The sequence below is a fragment of the Moschus berezovskii genome, chromosome 26 (genome assembly GCF_049115385.1).
Source record: "Moschus berezovskii isolate FMDL1 chromosome 26, NW_MosBer_1.0, whole genome shotgun sequence".
Classification (NCBI taxonomy): Eukaryota; Metazoa; Chordata; class Mammalia; order Artiodactyla; family Moschidae; genus Moschus; species Moschus berezovskii.
The window spans coordinates 30,781,877-30,800,566 of NC_142485.1; the positions used below are offsets into that span (position 1 = coordinate 30,781,877).

At 44.0% G+C, this 18,690-nt stretch overlaps 1 protein-coding gene across 1 annotated transcript in view; it reads left to right on the forward strand.

Moving 5' to 3' along the window:
* The window catches only part of ENPP6 (ectonucleotide pyrophosphatase/phosphodiesterase 6), a 46,753-nt gene that overhangs the window by 14,356 nt on the left and 13,707 nt on the right, over positions 1-18,690 (forward strand). Inside the window, exons 3-6 of the mRNA XM_088832668.1 lie at positions 7,161-7,272; positions 12,143-12,284; positions 14,125-14,304; positions 16,561-16,698. Of these exons, the coding sequence (XP_088688794.1) occupies positions 7,161-7,272; positions 12,143-12,284; positions 14,125-14,304; positions 16,561-16,698 (572 nt within the window). The remainder of the gene's footprint in view (positions 1-7,160; positions 7,273-12,142; positions 12,285-14,124; positions 14,305-16,560; positions 16,699-18,690) is intronic.

Here is an 18,690-nt window from a genome sequence, read left to right on the forward strand (position 1 = left end):
ATGGAGGCAAAATAATGATGTTTTTCTAGAGATAGGAAACTGAGAGAATTTATTGCCAGCAGGTTTAGAGTAGAGGAAAGGCTAAACTCTTTAGGCAGAAGGGAAATGGTCACAGATGTAAGAGCAGAGATGTAGGAAGGAATGAAGAGCCACAGAAATAGTAAATGTGTAGAAAAAGATAAATTAATAACAATATTTCATAATAATAACTTTTAGATTAAAAATTCACAAGGAATTAAAATACATGACAAGAGAAGCATAGAAGGTGGGAGAAATGTAAAATTCAGAGTTGAAGTGTTCAAATGTCTTTGCATTGCCTGGAAAGTTATGGGAGTACAAATTTATATTTCAATAAGCCAATATTTCAATTAAAAAAAATCACCTCTAGGGCACTATGCCAGATAGATGTTAATTAAAATATATAAATACATGGTAATAGAGGAGAGAAAATTGAACAATAATAATCGTACATACATAATCTGAAAGGAATTAAGAAAGGAGACAAAAGTTATCAAATGAATCATGAATTCAAGACATGTATTTGGGTGGCTGATTTAAACACAAAAATTTCCTTAAGTCCATACATGTAAAAGTTTATTTTTTTTCCCTAATATTTCATTAAATACTCCAATTAATCTGAAGGAGTCTATTTACATAAAGTTCAAAAGCAGGTAAAGCTAATCTACAGTGTTAGAATAGTGTTTACACTTGGAAGGGCAGTGACTTAAAGGGGGCGTGAGAAGGTACTCATATGTGAAGGTCATGTTCTGTGTCCTGGGCTGGGTCCTGGCTACACAGCTGCATTTACTTTGTCAGAATTTGTTCAACAGTACGTTTATCATTCATTCACTTTGTATGTGTTTTTGTTAAGCTTTAATAGAAATTTACATTGAATACAACTATTATCAGACTGGATTAAAAACAAAAACCAATATATGCTGCTTATAAAAGATGTACACTGGGACTTCCCAGGTGGTTCAGCAGTTAAGATGCCGAGTTTCCACTGCAGGGGGCAGAGGTTCCATTCCTGGTCAGGGAACTAAGATCCCAGATGCTGTGCAGGACGGCCAAAATGTAAAACCAAACAAAACAACTTACATTAAATGTAAGTATGCAGAAATGTTGAAAGTGATAGCATTTTTAAAAGACACAGCTCACAAACACTCACCAAAGGAGAGCAGGTGCAGCCATAACATTAGCTAGTGCAGACCCTAAGCTTGGACTATTTTTAAATAAAGAACAACAGTTCACGTTGATATAAAAGTTAAATCTACCAAGAAGTTGTAATAATTCTAAATTTTAATGCTCCTAATTACACAATCTCAAAATAAATAAAGCAAACGTTGAAGAAACAAATGAGTAATTCACAATGATGATAGATTTTTAAGACATCTTTCTCAGTAATTGATTTAAAAAAAAATAAAAAGGTTAGAAAGATACAGAAAATTTATGCAACATAATTAGCATATTTACCTAATTGATATTACTACAACTCTGTACCCAGCTACTGCTAAATACCCATCACTCCCAAGTACACATGGAACGTTTGTCAAAAATGACCATATGTTAGCCACAGGGCATTTTCTCAACAAATTGGAACTGTATGAAATTATACAGAATGTGTTCTCTGACTACAGTGCAATTATGGTTGATAATAGAAAAATTTAAATCCACATATTTGTAAAATAACCAGAGACTTCTAAATAACTCATAGTTCAAAGAAGTAAGTATGGAAATTTGGAAAATATCTTAGACTGAGGAATAATGAAAATAGTACATATAATATAGTAGAATGCAACTAAAGTCATACTTAAATGGAAATTAATAGTTACACATCCAAGTGATGACAAAGGGAGAGAAACAGGCTCATATAGTGCTGGGAGGAGCAAATTAATTTAACAGCTTTGAAAAACTTCAGCGTTATCTAATAATAAAGGTGAACGTATGCATATCCCAAATTTAGCAAATCTACTCCTATGCAAATTAAAACAGAAATGCATACTTAAGTGCATCCAAGAATGTGTACAAGAATGTTTATATCAGCATTATTCATAATTTTTAAAAAGTGGATGTTCATACTAGAACTTTTGTGTCCTAACGGGTCTTTTAGAAGGAAGTTGGAAGTTACAACTAAAAAATATGTCTTTGGTTTCTTATTACAAAAATAACAGGTATTTATTTTAGGAAAATTTGTTCAATTCAATAAGCAATAATGGGAATTTAAAAGTCAACTATGATCCTTTTGTATCAGATAGAATCTACTTAACACAAATTTTGGAAAGCCTAGCCAACAGTGAACAATGGCTAAACACATAGGAATTTCTTTGTATCACATAAGAAGTATGTATTTTATGTGGTTCAGCACCTTAACATGTCATTTGAAAAACCTAGGCTTTTTCTATCCTTCTGCTCCATATTAACATATTATCTTTTTATCTTCATACTTGTTGATTCATGGTTTCAAAACGGCTGCCACCAGTCCAGAGATCATATCCTTAAAACCTACATTCCTAACTGCAAAAGGAGAAAAGAGATAGTGCTGGCACCTCATGTTTATTTTTCACGTGGAAGCAAAGCGTCCCACTTGAAGCATCTCAGCAGATATCAAGGCCAGTGGTGGGTCACATGGCCATTCCTAGTCATAAGTGAGCCTGGGCACGAGAAAGTTTTCCTCTTTTTATACTAAGGGATGGAAAGGAACTTCGGAATGACTTCAGTTTAGCCAAGAATAAGTCTACCATATCAGCCACTGAAATTTTACCCTTTCTTATATTTTGTTATATTCACTTCCACTCTTTCTTAGACATAATCATCTTTTAAACATTTACAAAACTGAGATAATTCCTTTACCAACTATTCACTAGCCTTTTTTCACATAAAATAGTATGCCAGTGAACACAAATGACATAATTTTAATTCCTGTATGGCATTTCATTATTTGGATGTGCCATCATTTAAACATACCTCTATTACCAAATGTTTAAATTGCTTCTTAATTTTACATTCTAAATAATGTTGTATTAAAGATGCTTGCATATGCAACTTTATTTTCTTAGAAAATGTTTTCTGAAGTGGCTTGCAAGTCAAAGCATGTATACAATCAAAAATGGCATAAATATTACCTAACGTTGCCACTATAGAGGAGCTCAACCCAGAAATTCACTCCTAAGCGGATGCCCTCATACTGGTGTTTTTCAAATACTGGTCTTGATTCACAAGGACAGCGATATTAAATATGGATTGCAAACCAGTGTTTTAAAATACCTACATAAAACAGAATGGAACAAGAATATTAGCAGGCAGTGCACATGGTTTGGTGCAACATCTGTTTCTTCTGTGAGTGTGTATGTGCTGTACTGTGTCATGAAGCAAAATGAGTATTTTGCCACGGGTGACAAAAAGTTCTTTTAAAATATTCCCATAGAGGAATGCTTGTGCGTTTTATTTCTGCTTCTTGTTAATTTCCTTGATAAGAAGTTCTATAACAGTAACAAATTACAGTGGTGATGGCAATGTTCCTATTTGCTTCTGACCTAAATGAAAATGTGTCCCATGAAGTTCTGAAATGTAGAATTTTCACCATTGTTAATAACTAGCCTGTCAGTGAAGTTTTCATTTCCTCTTTACATCAAGTTTCATAGAGGTTTTCTTTTTTATTTATAATGAGTTGGATTTATTTTTAGTTAACTGTTATGATTAATTTCTAGTTTTATTACCTGTGGTCAGAGATAATAAGCATTGTGCTATAAAGTTTCTACTTTGGGGAAGTTATTGAGATTTTCTCTGTGGATGAGAATATGGTCAGCTTTTCCAACTGTTGTATTTGTATAATAATTCCATTCTTATAAGAATTCTATAATAATAAGATTCAATAATAACATTCTATAATAATAAGATAAATTTTCAATGTCTGTTGACTACAACTTGGGCTTCCCAGGTGGCTCAGATGATAAAGAATTCACCTGCAATGCAGGAGACCCTGGTTTGATCCCTGGGTTGGGAAGATCCCCTGGAGGAGGGCACGGAAACCCACTCCAGTATTCTTGCCTGGAGAATTCCACGGACAGAAGAGCCTGGTGGGCTACAGTCCATAGCGTCGCAAAGAGTTGGACATGACTGAAGTGACTGAGCTCGCACGCACATTGACTACAGCTTATTGATACTAACATTCAATGCCTCTGTAGGTTTATGTAGTTGTATCTTATATATTTCTTTACTCTTTATATCTTGAGCTGTCATTAAAGTCTCCCACCAAGACTGTAATTTTGCACTTTATATTTCCAAGCCTTCTGTGTTTTGTGTTGTGTATATTTATGGTACATAAATACTAATTCACATTCTAAATGATTAATGTGGATTTGTAGCTGTTTCAGGCTTATGAGACCATAATTAACTTTAATACTATCGATAGACCTGATTTTTTGGTTTACTTTTGGTGGGTTTCTTTGGTCTACTCTTTTATAGCTAACATTTCTGTGTCCTTTTACTTAAACTATAAATTTAAAATAGTTTATAGTTACTTCATGTTGACATTCTTGCAAGAATAGAGTGTAACCCATTCACATTTATTTTGAAACAAGTATATTTGATTTTCTCTTTAACTAAGCTTTCAGTATTGGTGCTTCTTGGATATTTCCTTTTTAAAAAAAACTTCTCATGTACTTTGATTTTTACGCATCTTTTTTTTTCCTTTAGTGATTTGGAAGTTATGCATACAGCTTTTTTCTGTATATTCCAATCTTTTAAAATCAGTGTCTAGAATAAAAGCCATATAGTAATGATTCCTTCCTGCTAACAAAAATAAAAATGCTTTTCCTTTCATTTTTGTTGAAATAACTTGGAACTTTGGATACAGGTTATTATATTAAACATTTTTAAAATATGCAATTTATTTTTCAAAAAAAATTTTCACATACTTATTGGTGGTCAAAGAATTGATGCTTTTGAACTGTGGTACTGGAGAAGACTCTTGAGAGTCCCTTGGACTGCAAGGAGATCCAACCAGTCTATTCTAAAGGAGATCAATCCTGGGTGTTCACTGGAAGGACTGATGCTAAAGCTGAAGCTCCAATACTTTGGCCACCTCATGCGACGAGTTGACTCACTGGAAAAGACTCTGATGCTGGGAGGGATTGGTGGCGGGAGGTGACAGGGACGACAGAGAATGAGATGGCTGGATGGCATCACCAACTCTATGGAGGTGGGTTTGAGTGAACTCCGGGAGTTGGTGATGGACAGGGAGGTCTGGCATGCTGTGATTCATGGGATCGCAAAGAGTGGAACATGACTGAGCGACTGAACTGAACTGAACTGTTTTTTGAGACTTCATCATTTGCTGTTGTTTTATTTTAAAACCCTATCTTGTTCATTCTTAGATTGTTTTATTTTGACTTATTTCTCAATAAACTTGAATAAATCTTAATAGTATTGCAATATCTCTGTCCTTAGTTTCCATAATTTCTGTCCATGCATGTCTGAATTCATCAGGTACTATTTTAAAAGAATACCTGAAGTTTCCGAGTCAGGTAACCCTAGATTCTAATGCTAGCTCCTCCTCACACTTGCCCTGTGGCGGTGGGAAAATCTCACCACCTTTCTGACTCAGCTCCGCCTAATAAAATGGAGGCACAATCCAGTATTATATAGGATTCATAAGGATTGTACCAAGTTTACGTGGGACTCATTTTCTCTGGGCTACAAGAAAGCTCACCGTCTGGCCTCCAGACCCCTCCTTGCCTGGGAATGTTGCCGTACTTGCTGGTCTCCACACACTGTATTGTTTCTCCCTTTGAATTCTTGTTTCCACTGCTCTCATCGCTTGGGGCATCTCTTTCTTTCCACCTCCATCCCCCAACACATCGGCCAGACACAGTCTATAAGACTGAGTCCAAATGGGGATTCGAGGAAAGCTTCCAGGAGGAAACGATATCTGAATTACATGTGCCTGTGTCTGAGTTCTCACCCAGTAAACAGGCACCTCACTGGAGACCAAGTCGGACACTGTTTTCACGAGGTCCTCTCCCACTAGGCTAGATTCTAGAACAAAACCGGATGGAGATGCTATGTCTGAGCATACTGACCTAGTTGGTACCCAAGAAATAGACTCAACTATTTTAAACTGAGGCTGGCTCATTCCTCTCCTGCTCTATTTTCTGATGATAAGGTTTGGTGTCTTTCTCAGGGCAACCACTTCAACTTGTTCAGGGCCTGTGATGAAAAAACCGAGACCACAGCAGCTCCTAACATCTAAATGCCTTTCATTCTTTTACTTCAGTTTGGAAGAGGCAAGAGTTTAGCTTAGAATCCTTGCTTGAACTCAGTGATTTTTAGGCATTTCCATCAGTACAGTACTTCTGAGTCCAGTCAGACTATTACTCCCAGGCTAGTCAGATACTACCTTATACTTGATACTGGGCTTCCCCTGTGGCTCAGCTGGTAAAGAATCTGCCTACAGTGCGGGAGACCTGGGTTCGAATCCTGGGTTGGGAAGATCCCCTGGAGAAGTGAAAGGCTTCCCACTCCAATATTCTGGACTAGAGAAATCCATGGACTGAATAGTCCACGGGGTTGCAAAGAGTCAGACATGACTGAGCGACTTTCACTTTCCCTACTTGATTCTAGAACAGGCAAAGATACACTAGAAGAATTAGTAGTTGTAAAAATTCTATAGAAAAAAAGTTTTAATTGAGACATTTTGTGTTCTAATTAATTTTTGTCATTGTTTCAAACTGAGAAAGATAACCATTAACCAATTTTGCTACTTCTTGTCAGAAGATGCCAGTGTTGTATTGTCATTCATCATTCAATCACTCAGTTGTATTCAACTCTTTGAGATCCCATGGACTGCATCATGCCAGGCTTCCCTGTCCTTCACTATCTCCCAGAGTTGCTCAAAGTCCATTGAGTCTGTGATGCCATCTGACCATCTCACCCTCAGTCACCCCCTTCTCCTCCTACCCAAGTGTTGTATGGAAATGACATTTAAGACCCACTTAAACAAAATTAGAGCTAAATACACCACCTATCACTAATACATTTTTATTTAATAAAAAGGAACACAAGTTTTTGTTTCAAATAATGTTATTTGCTTCCTAAAATTGTCCCATGACCTATCTTGATTACTGAAGAAGGTAACCATTTACCATCTTTCTCCTCCTTAGGTTGTGAGGTTGAGATTCTTGGCGTCAGACCTACTTACTGCCTCGAGTATAAATCTGTCCCAACGGATATCAATTTTGTCAACGCGGTCAGCGGCGCTCTTGACGTCCTCAAGTGAGTGTCCCAAATTCTTAGCCATGCCAGTATTCTTCCTTGTTTCCAGGACCAATAAAGAATGCTCAAGTGGATTAAGAACCCTTTGGGATAGGTTCAATGTTTCAGAGAGGTGGTGAGCCTTTCACGTGGTGATTGTTACCAGCTAGCGTGAGAAACTTTAGGTAGGGGCGGTCTTTGGAAACACTGAATTGAGAGCAAGGAAGTCTCCAGGTATTTGGGACTTTCTTCTCTATGTTGATGGATAGTAGAGAAGCAGTGTGAATGTCAGCGTTTCTCTAATCATGATATAGTGAATGCTTGGCTCTCAGAAGACACTGAAAAGTTTTTAGCAAAAAATAAAAAAGGGATGATCTGTGGTGGAAAACGTTTGGAGAAACTGCTACTCTGCCACCTTCTTTGGAAACGTACAAAGCCTATGGCATATTAGAACGTAAAAGCTTTTTTTTTCTTCTTCTTCTTCTTAACTATCATCACACCCAGTTTGAAAAATGCAGAAGTCAGTAGAGCTCTCCTGAATAGCAGACGAGAGTCAGGGAAACTGACTTAACTTCTAAGTCTTGAATTTTCTCCTAGTCAACAATTTCAACTATCCCTTTAAGCTGCCTCCGTTTCTCTCTGCCTAATTCCTTCTTTCAAATCCACTTCAGTAAGGAAAATGGATGTGACATCCTGAAATTTTTTATATTGCAAAGAGATCTGGACAGAATGGATGTGACATCCTGAACTTTTTTACATTGCAAAGAGATCTGGACAGAATCCTAAGGTGATGGGAGATCTGGGTGTCCCTGAAACCCCAGGGCTGGGACCCCCACATAGCTTTCAGGTAACTGGGCTCATGGCCACATGTCTTTCTGGCATGGTTCCTGGGCTGGAGGCTATAAAGGGCCAGAAACAGATCTGTAGGCATTCCCATCCATCGCTCCTCACCCGGCCCCTCCGTTACAAATGAGCTGACCTGTGATGGAGACCAGATCCATGTGGAAAACAGCTGGCCACCAAGAATTTGTCAGCTAAGCTCCAAACAGGCAAGCACGCTCAGCCCTTGAAGACTCCGGTCCCTCATGAATCAACGCGCTCCCACATAGACGTCTTTCACAAAAGGCATGCATATAAATCCCCAAATCGCAAGCATCGCAGCTCCAGTGTTCCTGGCATCTGGGGTTGACAGCTTCCTGACACAAAGCCATCAGGTAAACCTGTGAGACTTACTAGCTTTCTGACCACATGGAGATTTGTGAATATGCCAAACAGCCTTAAAGAAGCTGGCCCAGTGGCTGCTGTATTAAGGCACAGTGTCTAAAACGTAATGACCTGAAAGAATTTCATTGAACTTCAGTGCAACCCGTCAACCTTGTGAAATTCTCCCCAAGTCCAGCCCCACCCTGGAGGTATGCACAGTGAACACAGGATGTGCTGTGTGGACCAGCACGTCTTGGATGCTCCAGGCTCAAGTACATAAGGCAGCTAAACGGGGAGGCATGTCTGAGGGCATGATTTTGTGGAAAGTTCCACTATGCACAAACATGGTGGAGAAAATGCCATCAGCCCATCAGTGTAATGAACATGGGCCTCAAAAAAGTTTAGGGATAGGCATGAAAATGCCATTCCTGAGTAAGAACTCTTCCCCACTGCCTACATTATGGGGACCTTCAGTGACATTTTGTTCTCTGCTGTCTGTAAATGCAGGGGGATTTGTTATTAATCATCCACATGTTAGCAAGTATGAATGATGATAATATTATTTGTGAGAAACAACCAAATAATAACTTAACCCAGTCCCCACCATGGAGGACGGACTGATGCTGAAGCTTAAAGTCCAATACTTTGGCCACTTGATGTGAACAGCCGATTCATTGGAAAAGACCCTGATGCTAAGAAAACTGAGGGCAGGAGGGGAAGGGGGCAAGAGAGGATGAGATGGTTGGATGGCATCACTGACTCAATGGACATGAGATTGAGCAAGCTCTGGGAGATAGTGAAGGACTGGGAAGCCCAGTGTGCTGCTGTCCGTGGGGTCACAGAGTCGGACATGACTTAGCAACTGAACAACATCATGGAGGAGAGAGGACATGGTATTTGTTAAAGAAGGATCCGTCTGTTTTGTTCTAAAAAGAGAAAATCATGCCTGACGGGCAATTTCCCTTACCTTGAAACCAGTGTATCCTCCAAACCATGAATGAAGTACACCTCGAGGTATGAGGACGTCACAGTATCATTAAAGGTTGTGCCTTCTTGATGAGTATGACTGTGGAGAAGGAAGATGCCAGGCTGAACCTGCTCTGGACTTCATCCCTGTGCAGTGAATGGCATCAGTGTGGACATTCAAAAGCCTGGGCTTGCGGAGCAAAGTGTCCCGACCTTGCACGTGGAAAGTTCACAATCTTGAGTCCTAGCCATGACTCCCCCTGGAGAAGAGATAGGCTACCCTCTCCAGTATTCTTTGGCTTTCCTGGTGGCTCAGACTGCAAAGAATCCATCTGCAGTGCGGGAGACCTGGATTCTATCCCTGGGTTGGGAAGATCCCCTGGAGGAGGGTGTGGCAACCCATTCCAGTATTGTTGCCTGGAGAATCCCATGGACAGAGGAGCCTGGTGGGCCACAGTCCACGGGGTCACAAAAAATCAGACACAACTGAGCAACTAAACACACACAGCACAGAAGCCGTGACTCAGGTCTGCGAGGCCAAGTAACTCCCTGCATCCTTTTTGGCCTATTTCCTCACCTGCAAAATCTGCCAAAGCTGTTCTCTGGGGACGCTCTTCACCACAGACCCACAGCCTGGAGGCCCATCCCACAGAGCTCACACCAGGAAATGAGAGTGACTACATACGTCTCGCCGCTGCCTTCGCCACGCCTCACACCCAGCTTTCTTGGGGTTGGCGGGACCTGATAGCCGAATGAGAACCATTTCCACAAGTCAGTTGGGTTAAGCAGAATGTTTCCCCATTGGTGTGGGCTGCTGAGTCCTTTCAGGGTGTTGGATCAGGATGTCGAGTCAGCCCCACCGGGGTCTCAGTACTGGCTCCACTTCTCATGAGCTGAGTGATATGGACAACCATCTTGAACTCTCTTTTTTCGGTTTTTCATGCCTGATAGGGTTGCTGTAAGGATGAATTCTGCTAATGCATAAAAAACCCTCAACATAGTGCCTGACCCAGAATATATATCATTTATTGAGCACTTGGGGCTTCCCCACTCTGTGCCTCAGCTGTAAAAAATCTACCTGCAATGCAGGAGATGCAGGTTCGATCCCTGGGTTGGGAAGATCCCCTGCAGGAGGCCATGGCAACCCACTCCAGTATTCTTGCCTAGAGAATCCCATGGACAGAGGACCCTGGTGGGCTATACAGTCCGTGGGATCACAAAGAGTCGGACACAACTGAAGCGACCTAGCCCGCACACCCACATTGAGCGCTTATTATTATTAAACCTCCGACCGACAGTTACAGAGCTCCTACTGTATGCCAGATCCTAGGCTGAGCTGAGATACGATGGAGAATGAATGCACCGCAGGGCGAAAGAACCCCGCACTTTAGAGGGGAGAAGGCTACATAAATGGGCGATTAGAGCACAGTGTGAAGAATCACAGCATGGAGATGAACCTGCTGCAGGAGCGCCCGGAAGGACGACCCAGCTGAGCCTGGGCATCCAGACATGCTCCTGAAGGAGACACATCTCCCTGAGACCTGAAGGACAGGCGGGGTTCGTTCTTGCAACCACACTCTTGAACTACTCTGGGGTTCTTTTTCCACTGCTGTAGATCGCAAGGCCCAAGGCGCTGCAGGCGTTAAGGACACACATTCTCTCATTCTAAGGGTCAGGGAGACCACACCCAGAGAGGCCTTGCCGCCTCCCTTGTGTGTTTAGATAGAGTTTTTTGAGATAAATGAGGCAGTCTGCCAAGAGTATTTGTTATTAATCCTTGTAAAGTCCAAGCAAAGGAGTTAGCCTTCATTCCTTTTCCACTGCTTCCTCTTTTGTCAGTTGCTTGTACTGCTACACTTGTCATCACCAGCATCCTCACCAATGCAGTTCTGTTCCCCTGCTTTGGGAGGGGTTGGGGATGGGGCAGTTACGGTGGGAAGCCCCCCGCTGTGCAGGGCAGGGAGGGCACATGGCCCCGTGTTTTCTCTCCTCCCTGACTCCCTCAGCCTCCTAGTCCAGTCCATCTGTCTAGTTCCCACTCTGTCTCAGCCCTGCGTGGAGGCTTACATAGCTGGGTTTTTACCACCAGTACTCTGGCCCAGAGGGGGCGTTTAGCCAGCACCGAGTCTTTCTGGGAGGCAGGAAGTGTGGTCAGCGCTAGAATTCACTCTGTGTCCACCCTGGAGCTGAGCCTTCCTGGGTGCCCAGGGAACAAGCGTGCTGGGGGTGTCTACTGATGTCAAGCCTTGAACACAAACCTGTCTGCCTCCTGCAAGGTGGCCTGGTTAAAGCTTGCTCTTATCCCTCCCAGTCAGGTACAACTACAGCTCAGTGCTTTCTTTAGAGGCTTCCTCGAAGGCCAGCAGCAATGGGACAGCCGTTACGTGAATGATCGCTCCTCTTTTCTGTCATCTTCCGAAGTCACCTGGCAGGGAGAAGGGCTTTCAGAACCGTCCCCTGCCTGTGGCCACCTCTTCTGACTCCTGGGTCCTGATGAGCTGAGAGGGGAGGTGACGCAGAAGCACATCCTGTGGCTTTCGTCACCATGGTGCTCGGGACTGGCAGGTCTGGATGCACTCTTCCTGTCTCTCCCTGGGAGAACCCGCTTGCTTGTTTTAGGGTGTCAGCTGCGCTCAGCCTACAGGCCCCACCAGGGCTGCAGGTCGGGAGGGGAGAAGGCTGGGGGGCTTCTCTCAGCCGCACCTCTCTCCCTGCCCTCCAGGAGTGGCCAGGCAGACCTGGCGGCCATCTACTACGAGCGCGTCGACGTGGAAGGCCACCATTACGGGCCCTCGTCGCCTCAGAGGAACGACGCCGTGAAGGCCGTGGACACCGCAATGGCGTACATGACCAAGTGGATCCAGGTGACCGGAAGCCCAGCCCCCTGGGCTAAGCCCCCTCTGTCCCTCTCCCCTGTTTCCTGGACTGTCCCAGCCCTCAACATCACCCTTCTTACTCCGAGAGCTGACTGGGCCAGCTCGAGGGTCTGGGGGTAGGTTCTCTTTTTCTTCATACAGTGAAAGTAGCTCAGTCGTGTCCAACTCTTTGAGACCCCATGGACTATACTGTCCCTGGAATTCTCCAGGCCAGAATACTGGAGTGGGTTGCCTTTCCCTTCTTCAGGGGATCTTCCCAACCCAGGGATCGAACCCAGGTCTCCCGCATTGCAGGCGGATTCTTCACCAGCTGAGCCCCCAGGGAAGCCCTTTCTTCATACAGCATCTCCCCAAACACCACCATAGCCCCTGTGAGCAGCCAGGCCGGTGGCGCTGAAGTGACCCGATCTGCATGGCTGCCTGGCTCAGCGGGTGAGATGGGCTGATGCTTTACCCCAAAGCTATCAGTCTGGTCACCAGGTCGCCATGGGCATCGAAACCAGGCCTGGGTTCTCTCCCTGATCCTGCCACACCCTTACTGAATGACTTTAAGCAAAGTATTATTTCTTAATTTTATTTTTTTATGGCAGTAGAGTTCATTTGCAATGTGCTAATTTTAGGTGTACAGCAAAGCGATTCAGTTACACACACACACATATATGTATATGGTTCTTTTTCATTATAGGCTATTACAATGTATTGAATATAGTCCCTTGTATTTTTACAGTATTCCCAGGTGGCCCAGTGGTAAAGAATACACCTGCCAAACAGGAGCTTCAGGAGATGCGGGTTCGATCCCTGAGTCAGGAAGATCCCCTGGAGGAGGGCATGGCAAACCACTCCAGTATTCTTGCCTGGAGAATCCCATGGACAGAGGAGCCTGGTGGGCCACAGTCCAGGGGTGTGCAAAGAGTCGGACACGACTTAGTGACTAAACTGCCACCACCACCGTATTGTTTACTTTATATACAGTTCAGTTCAGTCGCTCAGTCGTGTCCGACTCTCTGCGACCCCATGAATCACAGCATGCCAGGCCTCCCTGTCCCAACCTCCTAATTTATCCTTCTTCTTCCACTTTCCCCTTTGGTAGCCATAAGTTTGATTTCTATGCCCATGAGTCTAATTTTTTTTTGTAAATAATTTCAAGCATTTTTTTTAGATTCCACATAAAAATGATATCATATGATATTTTACTTTCTCTGTCTGACTTAAAGTATTAATTTTAAAAATTTTCCTGTGCTTAAGTTTTCAAATGTGTAAAATGGGCACGTCATATTTCCCACATGAGTATGTTGCAAGCCCCAGAGGATGAAAACCAAACGGCCACCTTAAAATCCTGGAGCCTGTATGTATCATGTTCAGCGTGGGCTCCTGGGCTCCCCTCCCCAAAATGCTTCTGTTACGATTTTGAGCCGTGTTGCATCAAGGCAGACAAGTAGATGATTAAATTCAGAACTGAGGACGAACTCTTTCTCCTATAGCCCGTAAGTTAAGTAAGGACTTTGGGAAGGTCAGGTGCACACTATTATATTTAAAAAGGATAACCAACAAAAACCTACTGTAGAGCACAGGGAACTCTGCTCAGTGTTGTGTGGCAGCCTGGATGGGAGAGGAGTTTGGGGGGAGAATGGATACATGTATATGTACGGCTGAGTCCCTTCACTGTCCACCTGAAACTGTCATAACATTGTTAATTGGCTATACCCCCATATAAAATGTTTTGGTGTGAAAAAAAATTAAGTTAAAAAAAAAGAAAAGAAAACACCTCTTTGCAAGACAGCAGGTACGCCGTCCTGACTGCCTCTCCTGCCCCCCACCCCGCCCCAAGGAACGGGAGCTGCAGGACAACCTTAACGTCATCATCTTCTCAGATCACGGGATGACTGACATTTCCTGGACAGACAAAGTGATCGAGCTGGATAACTACATCAGCCTCCGTGACCTGCAGCAGCTGAAGGGGCGAGGGCCAGTCGTGAGCCTGTGGCCAGCCCCCGGGAAGCATTCTGAGGTAAGAAGGGTGGGTGGTGGGCCGAGTCGTGGGGGACGGGGGTGTCTGTGCTGGGTCTTTATCTGTAGCTTCAAGGCGGAAATGCCGGGCAACCTCAGGATGCCAGGACTCTGGAGATAGATGACCCACCCGGCCACTCCCTCGCCAGGTGACCTCTGTCCAGCGGTTCATCCTCCCGTGTCCTCTCTTGTCTGAGATGAGCTCGGAATGTTAGTGGCTCTGAAGCGAGACGAAGGATGTGCAGTGCTCAGCATGCCAGGGGCTCAGCCCCTAACGGGGCTGCTTTCTTCTTGGCCAACATGCAGCACGTGTCAGGCATAGCTGGGCACAGCAGATGCCCGCACCAGGTGCTCTTCTCTGGAAGAAAGCGGCCAGTCCAGCCTGTTCCCATCAGGGCACAGGGAGAAGGTGACCAGTGAACTCGGGCTCAGGCTGCACGTGCCATAGGTCGGCCAGGGATGGGGCTCCAACCCTCAGCTGCTGAGCGGCTCCCTGACCGGTTTTCCTGCTGCGTCTCTGTCCTGGCAGCTGGTGGCATCATCGCCACTCTCCTGAGTGGCTCTGAAGCACAGAGAAGCTTGCTGGGCCCACGGCAGGGACCGCAGACGGTCACCAAGGACAGTGATCACCCCTGGAGAGCGCCATTCCCAAGAGGGTGTGGCAGTCCTTGCCCTCCGGGAACTGGGCACCTGGGATTGGTGAGACCCCCCACTCACCTGTCCCTCTGAACAATACTTCCGTCTGAGTGGCTGGCACACCACTCTGAGGAGCTAAAGGAGCAAGTGGCACCTCTGGCTGACTGCTTGGCCCCGTGTGGCCTGGTCGTCTCCCAGTGCAGGCCCTGGGGCTTCCGCCCACTCCTGGAGAGAATTGCCATCTTCCTCCAGGGGTCCCACGTCACCTGCAGTGGGGTGCTGCCCACAGGGAGACAGGAATGGGCCTCAGCTGGGCCTGGTGCCTCCACCCATCCTCACGGCAGCTGGTGTTGATGGAGCACTGGTTCAGGCTGCGGGGGAGGCAGTGTCCTGCCTTTTGGCCCAGAGAGAGACCCCCCCATCCCAATCCTGCCTGCTCCCTCCCACCTAAGAGTCTGAGATCTGTGTGGGGTTGAGGAACACGGTGCCCACAAAGCTGTTCCCCCAGCCTCATCCCCTCCCCACACAGATGCCCCCCTTTTTCTCAAGCTCCATGGTCAGCAAGTGCAGGTATTCAACATGTATGCTCAGCATTCTGTGAACTCCGTAAGTGAGAAACTGGGAAGAATATTTTCCACGCTGGCAGCTCCCACAGTCAATGGCTTCTTGCGAAGAAGTTCTGTTTCATGGGCATGGAGCACCACCCGTGTCTCCAACTTGGCACCTGGGCCGCAGGATGCCAGAGGATCAGCGGCTTGTGAGCTGGGAAGAGCTTCTTGCTTCCAATGTGGTGTGTACGTCAGGCAGGTGCAAGCTGCCTAAAGCAGTTGGTGGATTGTTTAGGAGCGCGGGCTCTGTTTGGATGACAGCTTGTCACATGATGGACACAAGAGTTTGTGAGACCCACTTCGTGCCATCAGAGTTTCCACTTATCTAAAATGTTTCTGTGGATGCACCTTCCTTTCCTTAAGAATTATGGGTTTTGTAATATAGGAAATCATAACTCCCAGGGCCATTAGAAACTCTCTACCAAGCAGCCTAAAGACTCATTATTTTCCAGAGTTGAATGGATAAACTCAATTTTCTATTCAGGTCTACCCAGGAATGAATGTCTGATATGGTTAAGCATCAGCCAGTTGATTTTAATTTTAGCCATACAGATTTAAGCTGCTGCTAAATACTGAAAATACGTACAGGGTTTACGTCTTCATCAGATCAGCGGTGTAATTAATGGCAAACAGTTACTAGTATTTTTCTTTTTTGGCCATGTGGCATGTGGGATCCTGGTTCCCCGATCAGGGTTCGAACTCAAGCCCCCCATACTTTGGAAGCATGGAGCCCTAACCACTGGACTGCCAGGGACATCCCTACTAATTCTTTTAGAGTCAGGTGGAGGTAAGGACGTGCTCTAGGTCTAGTTAAAGAATAAATGCATTTCTTTGAGCTTGAGGGTATTTAATGCCAGGCAGACCAATTTCTCACTCGTATTTTAATTTTGCTGTAGTATTTTTGACATAAGTAAGTTTTTTTATAAGAGGATCCTCTCCTTCAGGTCCAATAAGCAGTCACGTATATGTAAGAAAGAGAATACAAACCTGGTCCTTCTGGGCTCTCTTTACAGATACATACCAAAGTGAAGCGAGTGGACCACATGACTGTCTACAAGAAGGAAGACATTCCGAGCAGGTTCCATTACAAGAAAGGGAAGTTTGTCTCCCCTCTGACCCTAGTGGCCGACGAAGGATGGTTCATAACTGAGGTAAACATAAAAACACGACATCCATGATACAAATTCTATCAAACAGCCAAAGGTGAATAATCACTCACCTTTTCCACTTGAAAATGTTCGTTCTTACCCAAGTCGCTCATTGGCTGCGTTATTTCCTTCTTGAGAGAATTGAAAGGCTTGGTCAGGTGACTGCAGATGCAAACGGGAGGCTCCAACCCAGAGCCAAGGTTTAGACTTCGTGGCTCCAGACTTGTTGTATTTTAACAAACGGGCCTTAACTCAATTACCCAGGCTTACAATGTAACCTATTCAGTTGAAAGTGGAACAATTACTGTGAACCAAAGCAACTGCTTTAGGGCAGCGAACAGCCAGGAGAGACTCCGCTTTGCTTTCACCTTAAAGAGCAGTGACTGGCAGACAAGAGTCCGCATGCAGGTCCAGGTCTTGGGTTTGCCAACTTGATTTTACAGAGCTTCTCTTGTCTTCTGAGTCCAAACCCTAATTGCTCGATGCCCTAAAGACCTCAGCAGCCTTCTCCTTGTCTGCCCGGACACCATGCTCACTAGGCTCTTGCATCAGCTTTGATACCTGGCCAGATGGGAAAGTCCACCCCGCCACCCCCTTCCAGAGGAATCTGCGGTCCCATGTACAGTCAGTTCCCAGACAGGGCCTGAGTCCTTGTCGGTATGAATTCGAGGCTGGGCTGCAAACTGATCAGACTAGAGGGTAAAAGAGAGTGGCAGATGTTGGCACAAGAGGGTTGTTGTACAGTTGAATTTGAGGTTGCGCATCTGTAGATTCAAACAACCGCAAAGCAGAAATATTCAGGGGGAAAAAGATTCCCGAAAGCTCCAAAAAGCAAAGCTTGAATTTGCTGAGTGTCAGCAACTATTTACATCACATTTCCATTATATTTATAGCTATTTATATCACATTGCATTGACTGCGGTATCTTAAGTAATCTAGAGGTGATTTAAGATACACAGGAGAATGTGTGTCCTTATATGCAATGCTATGCCATTTTGTATAAGAGACGTGAGCGTCCATGGATTTTGGTACCCAAGGGGGTCATGGAAACAGTTCCCTATGGACACTAAGGGATGATTATATCAGACCTAAGACTGGTATTTAATCTGCCAGAGTTAGGGCAGGTGGCCATCAGCAGAAACACTGATCAGGCAAATAAATGGACATCTAGGACCCAGGTGTGGAAAATGGGGATTCCTTGATGTGAACTGCAGTTCACAAAGATGGTTCTGAGCTTCCTAGCAGCCAACTCAAAGAGGAAAGTTCAATGACTATACAGTATATATCACTGTAACTCAAGGTATATATAACGTAAAAACATAAATGTTTCTTTAGAAAATCACGGCGGTCCCTGGTCCCCTTAAGAGAAATTTATATATCTTTTAGTCAGTCTTTTGATGTACCTTAGTCTCCTAGACTGAATATCTTAATCATTTTACTATCTTCAAATTTACATTTTTATTTTCAAGGTTCACATATGAAAATTATAATAGTTGATCCTTAGATTTAATAATCTAAGGATTTTAATTTCTAGTTAAAATTTATAATTTCATAATTCATAACTTATAATTTTAAAAGTTATAATTTCTAATTTTAATTTATAATTTCTGATACTTAGATTTAACATTGGGGTTTTACTCTATCTTCTGAAAAATCCTAAAAGTGAGCACCCATTCTTTCCCTGCTTAGATTTTTTTTTCTTTTACTTCTCCCTGCTGTTTACTAAACTTACTTGACTACAGACAATTGAAAGCGTCGCTCTATGCCCCTGTTGCTGCTCTGTGCCAGGACTGTTAACCTACCCCATTCTTATTTGCAAAATCTCTCCCCACGTGGGGACAGAACACTGTGTTTGCTCTGTAACCTCGGTACCAGTGCCCAGCGAGGGATCTCAGTTTGCATCTGCAGCAGGACAGTTTCTCAGCTTTAAAAGCAGCTGCTCTGAGTTGAGGTTTGGCTAGCAGAGGAGTCTTTTTTTTCTTTCTGGCTTAAATA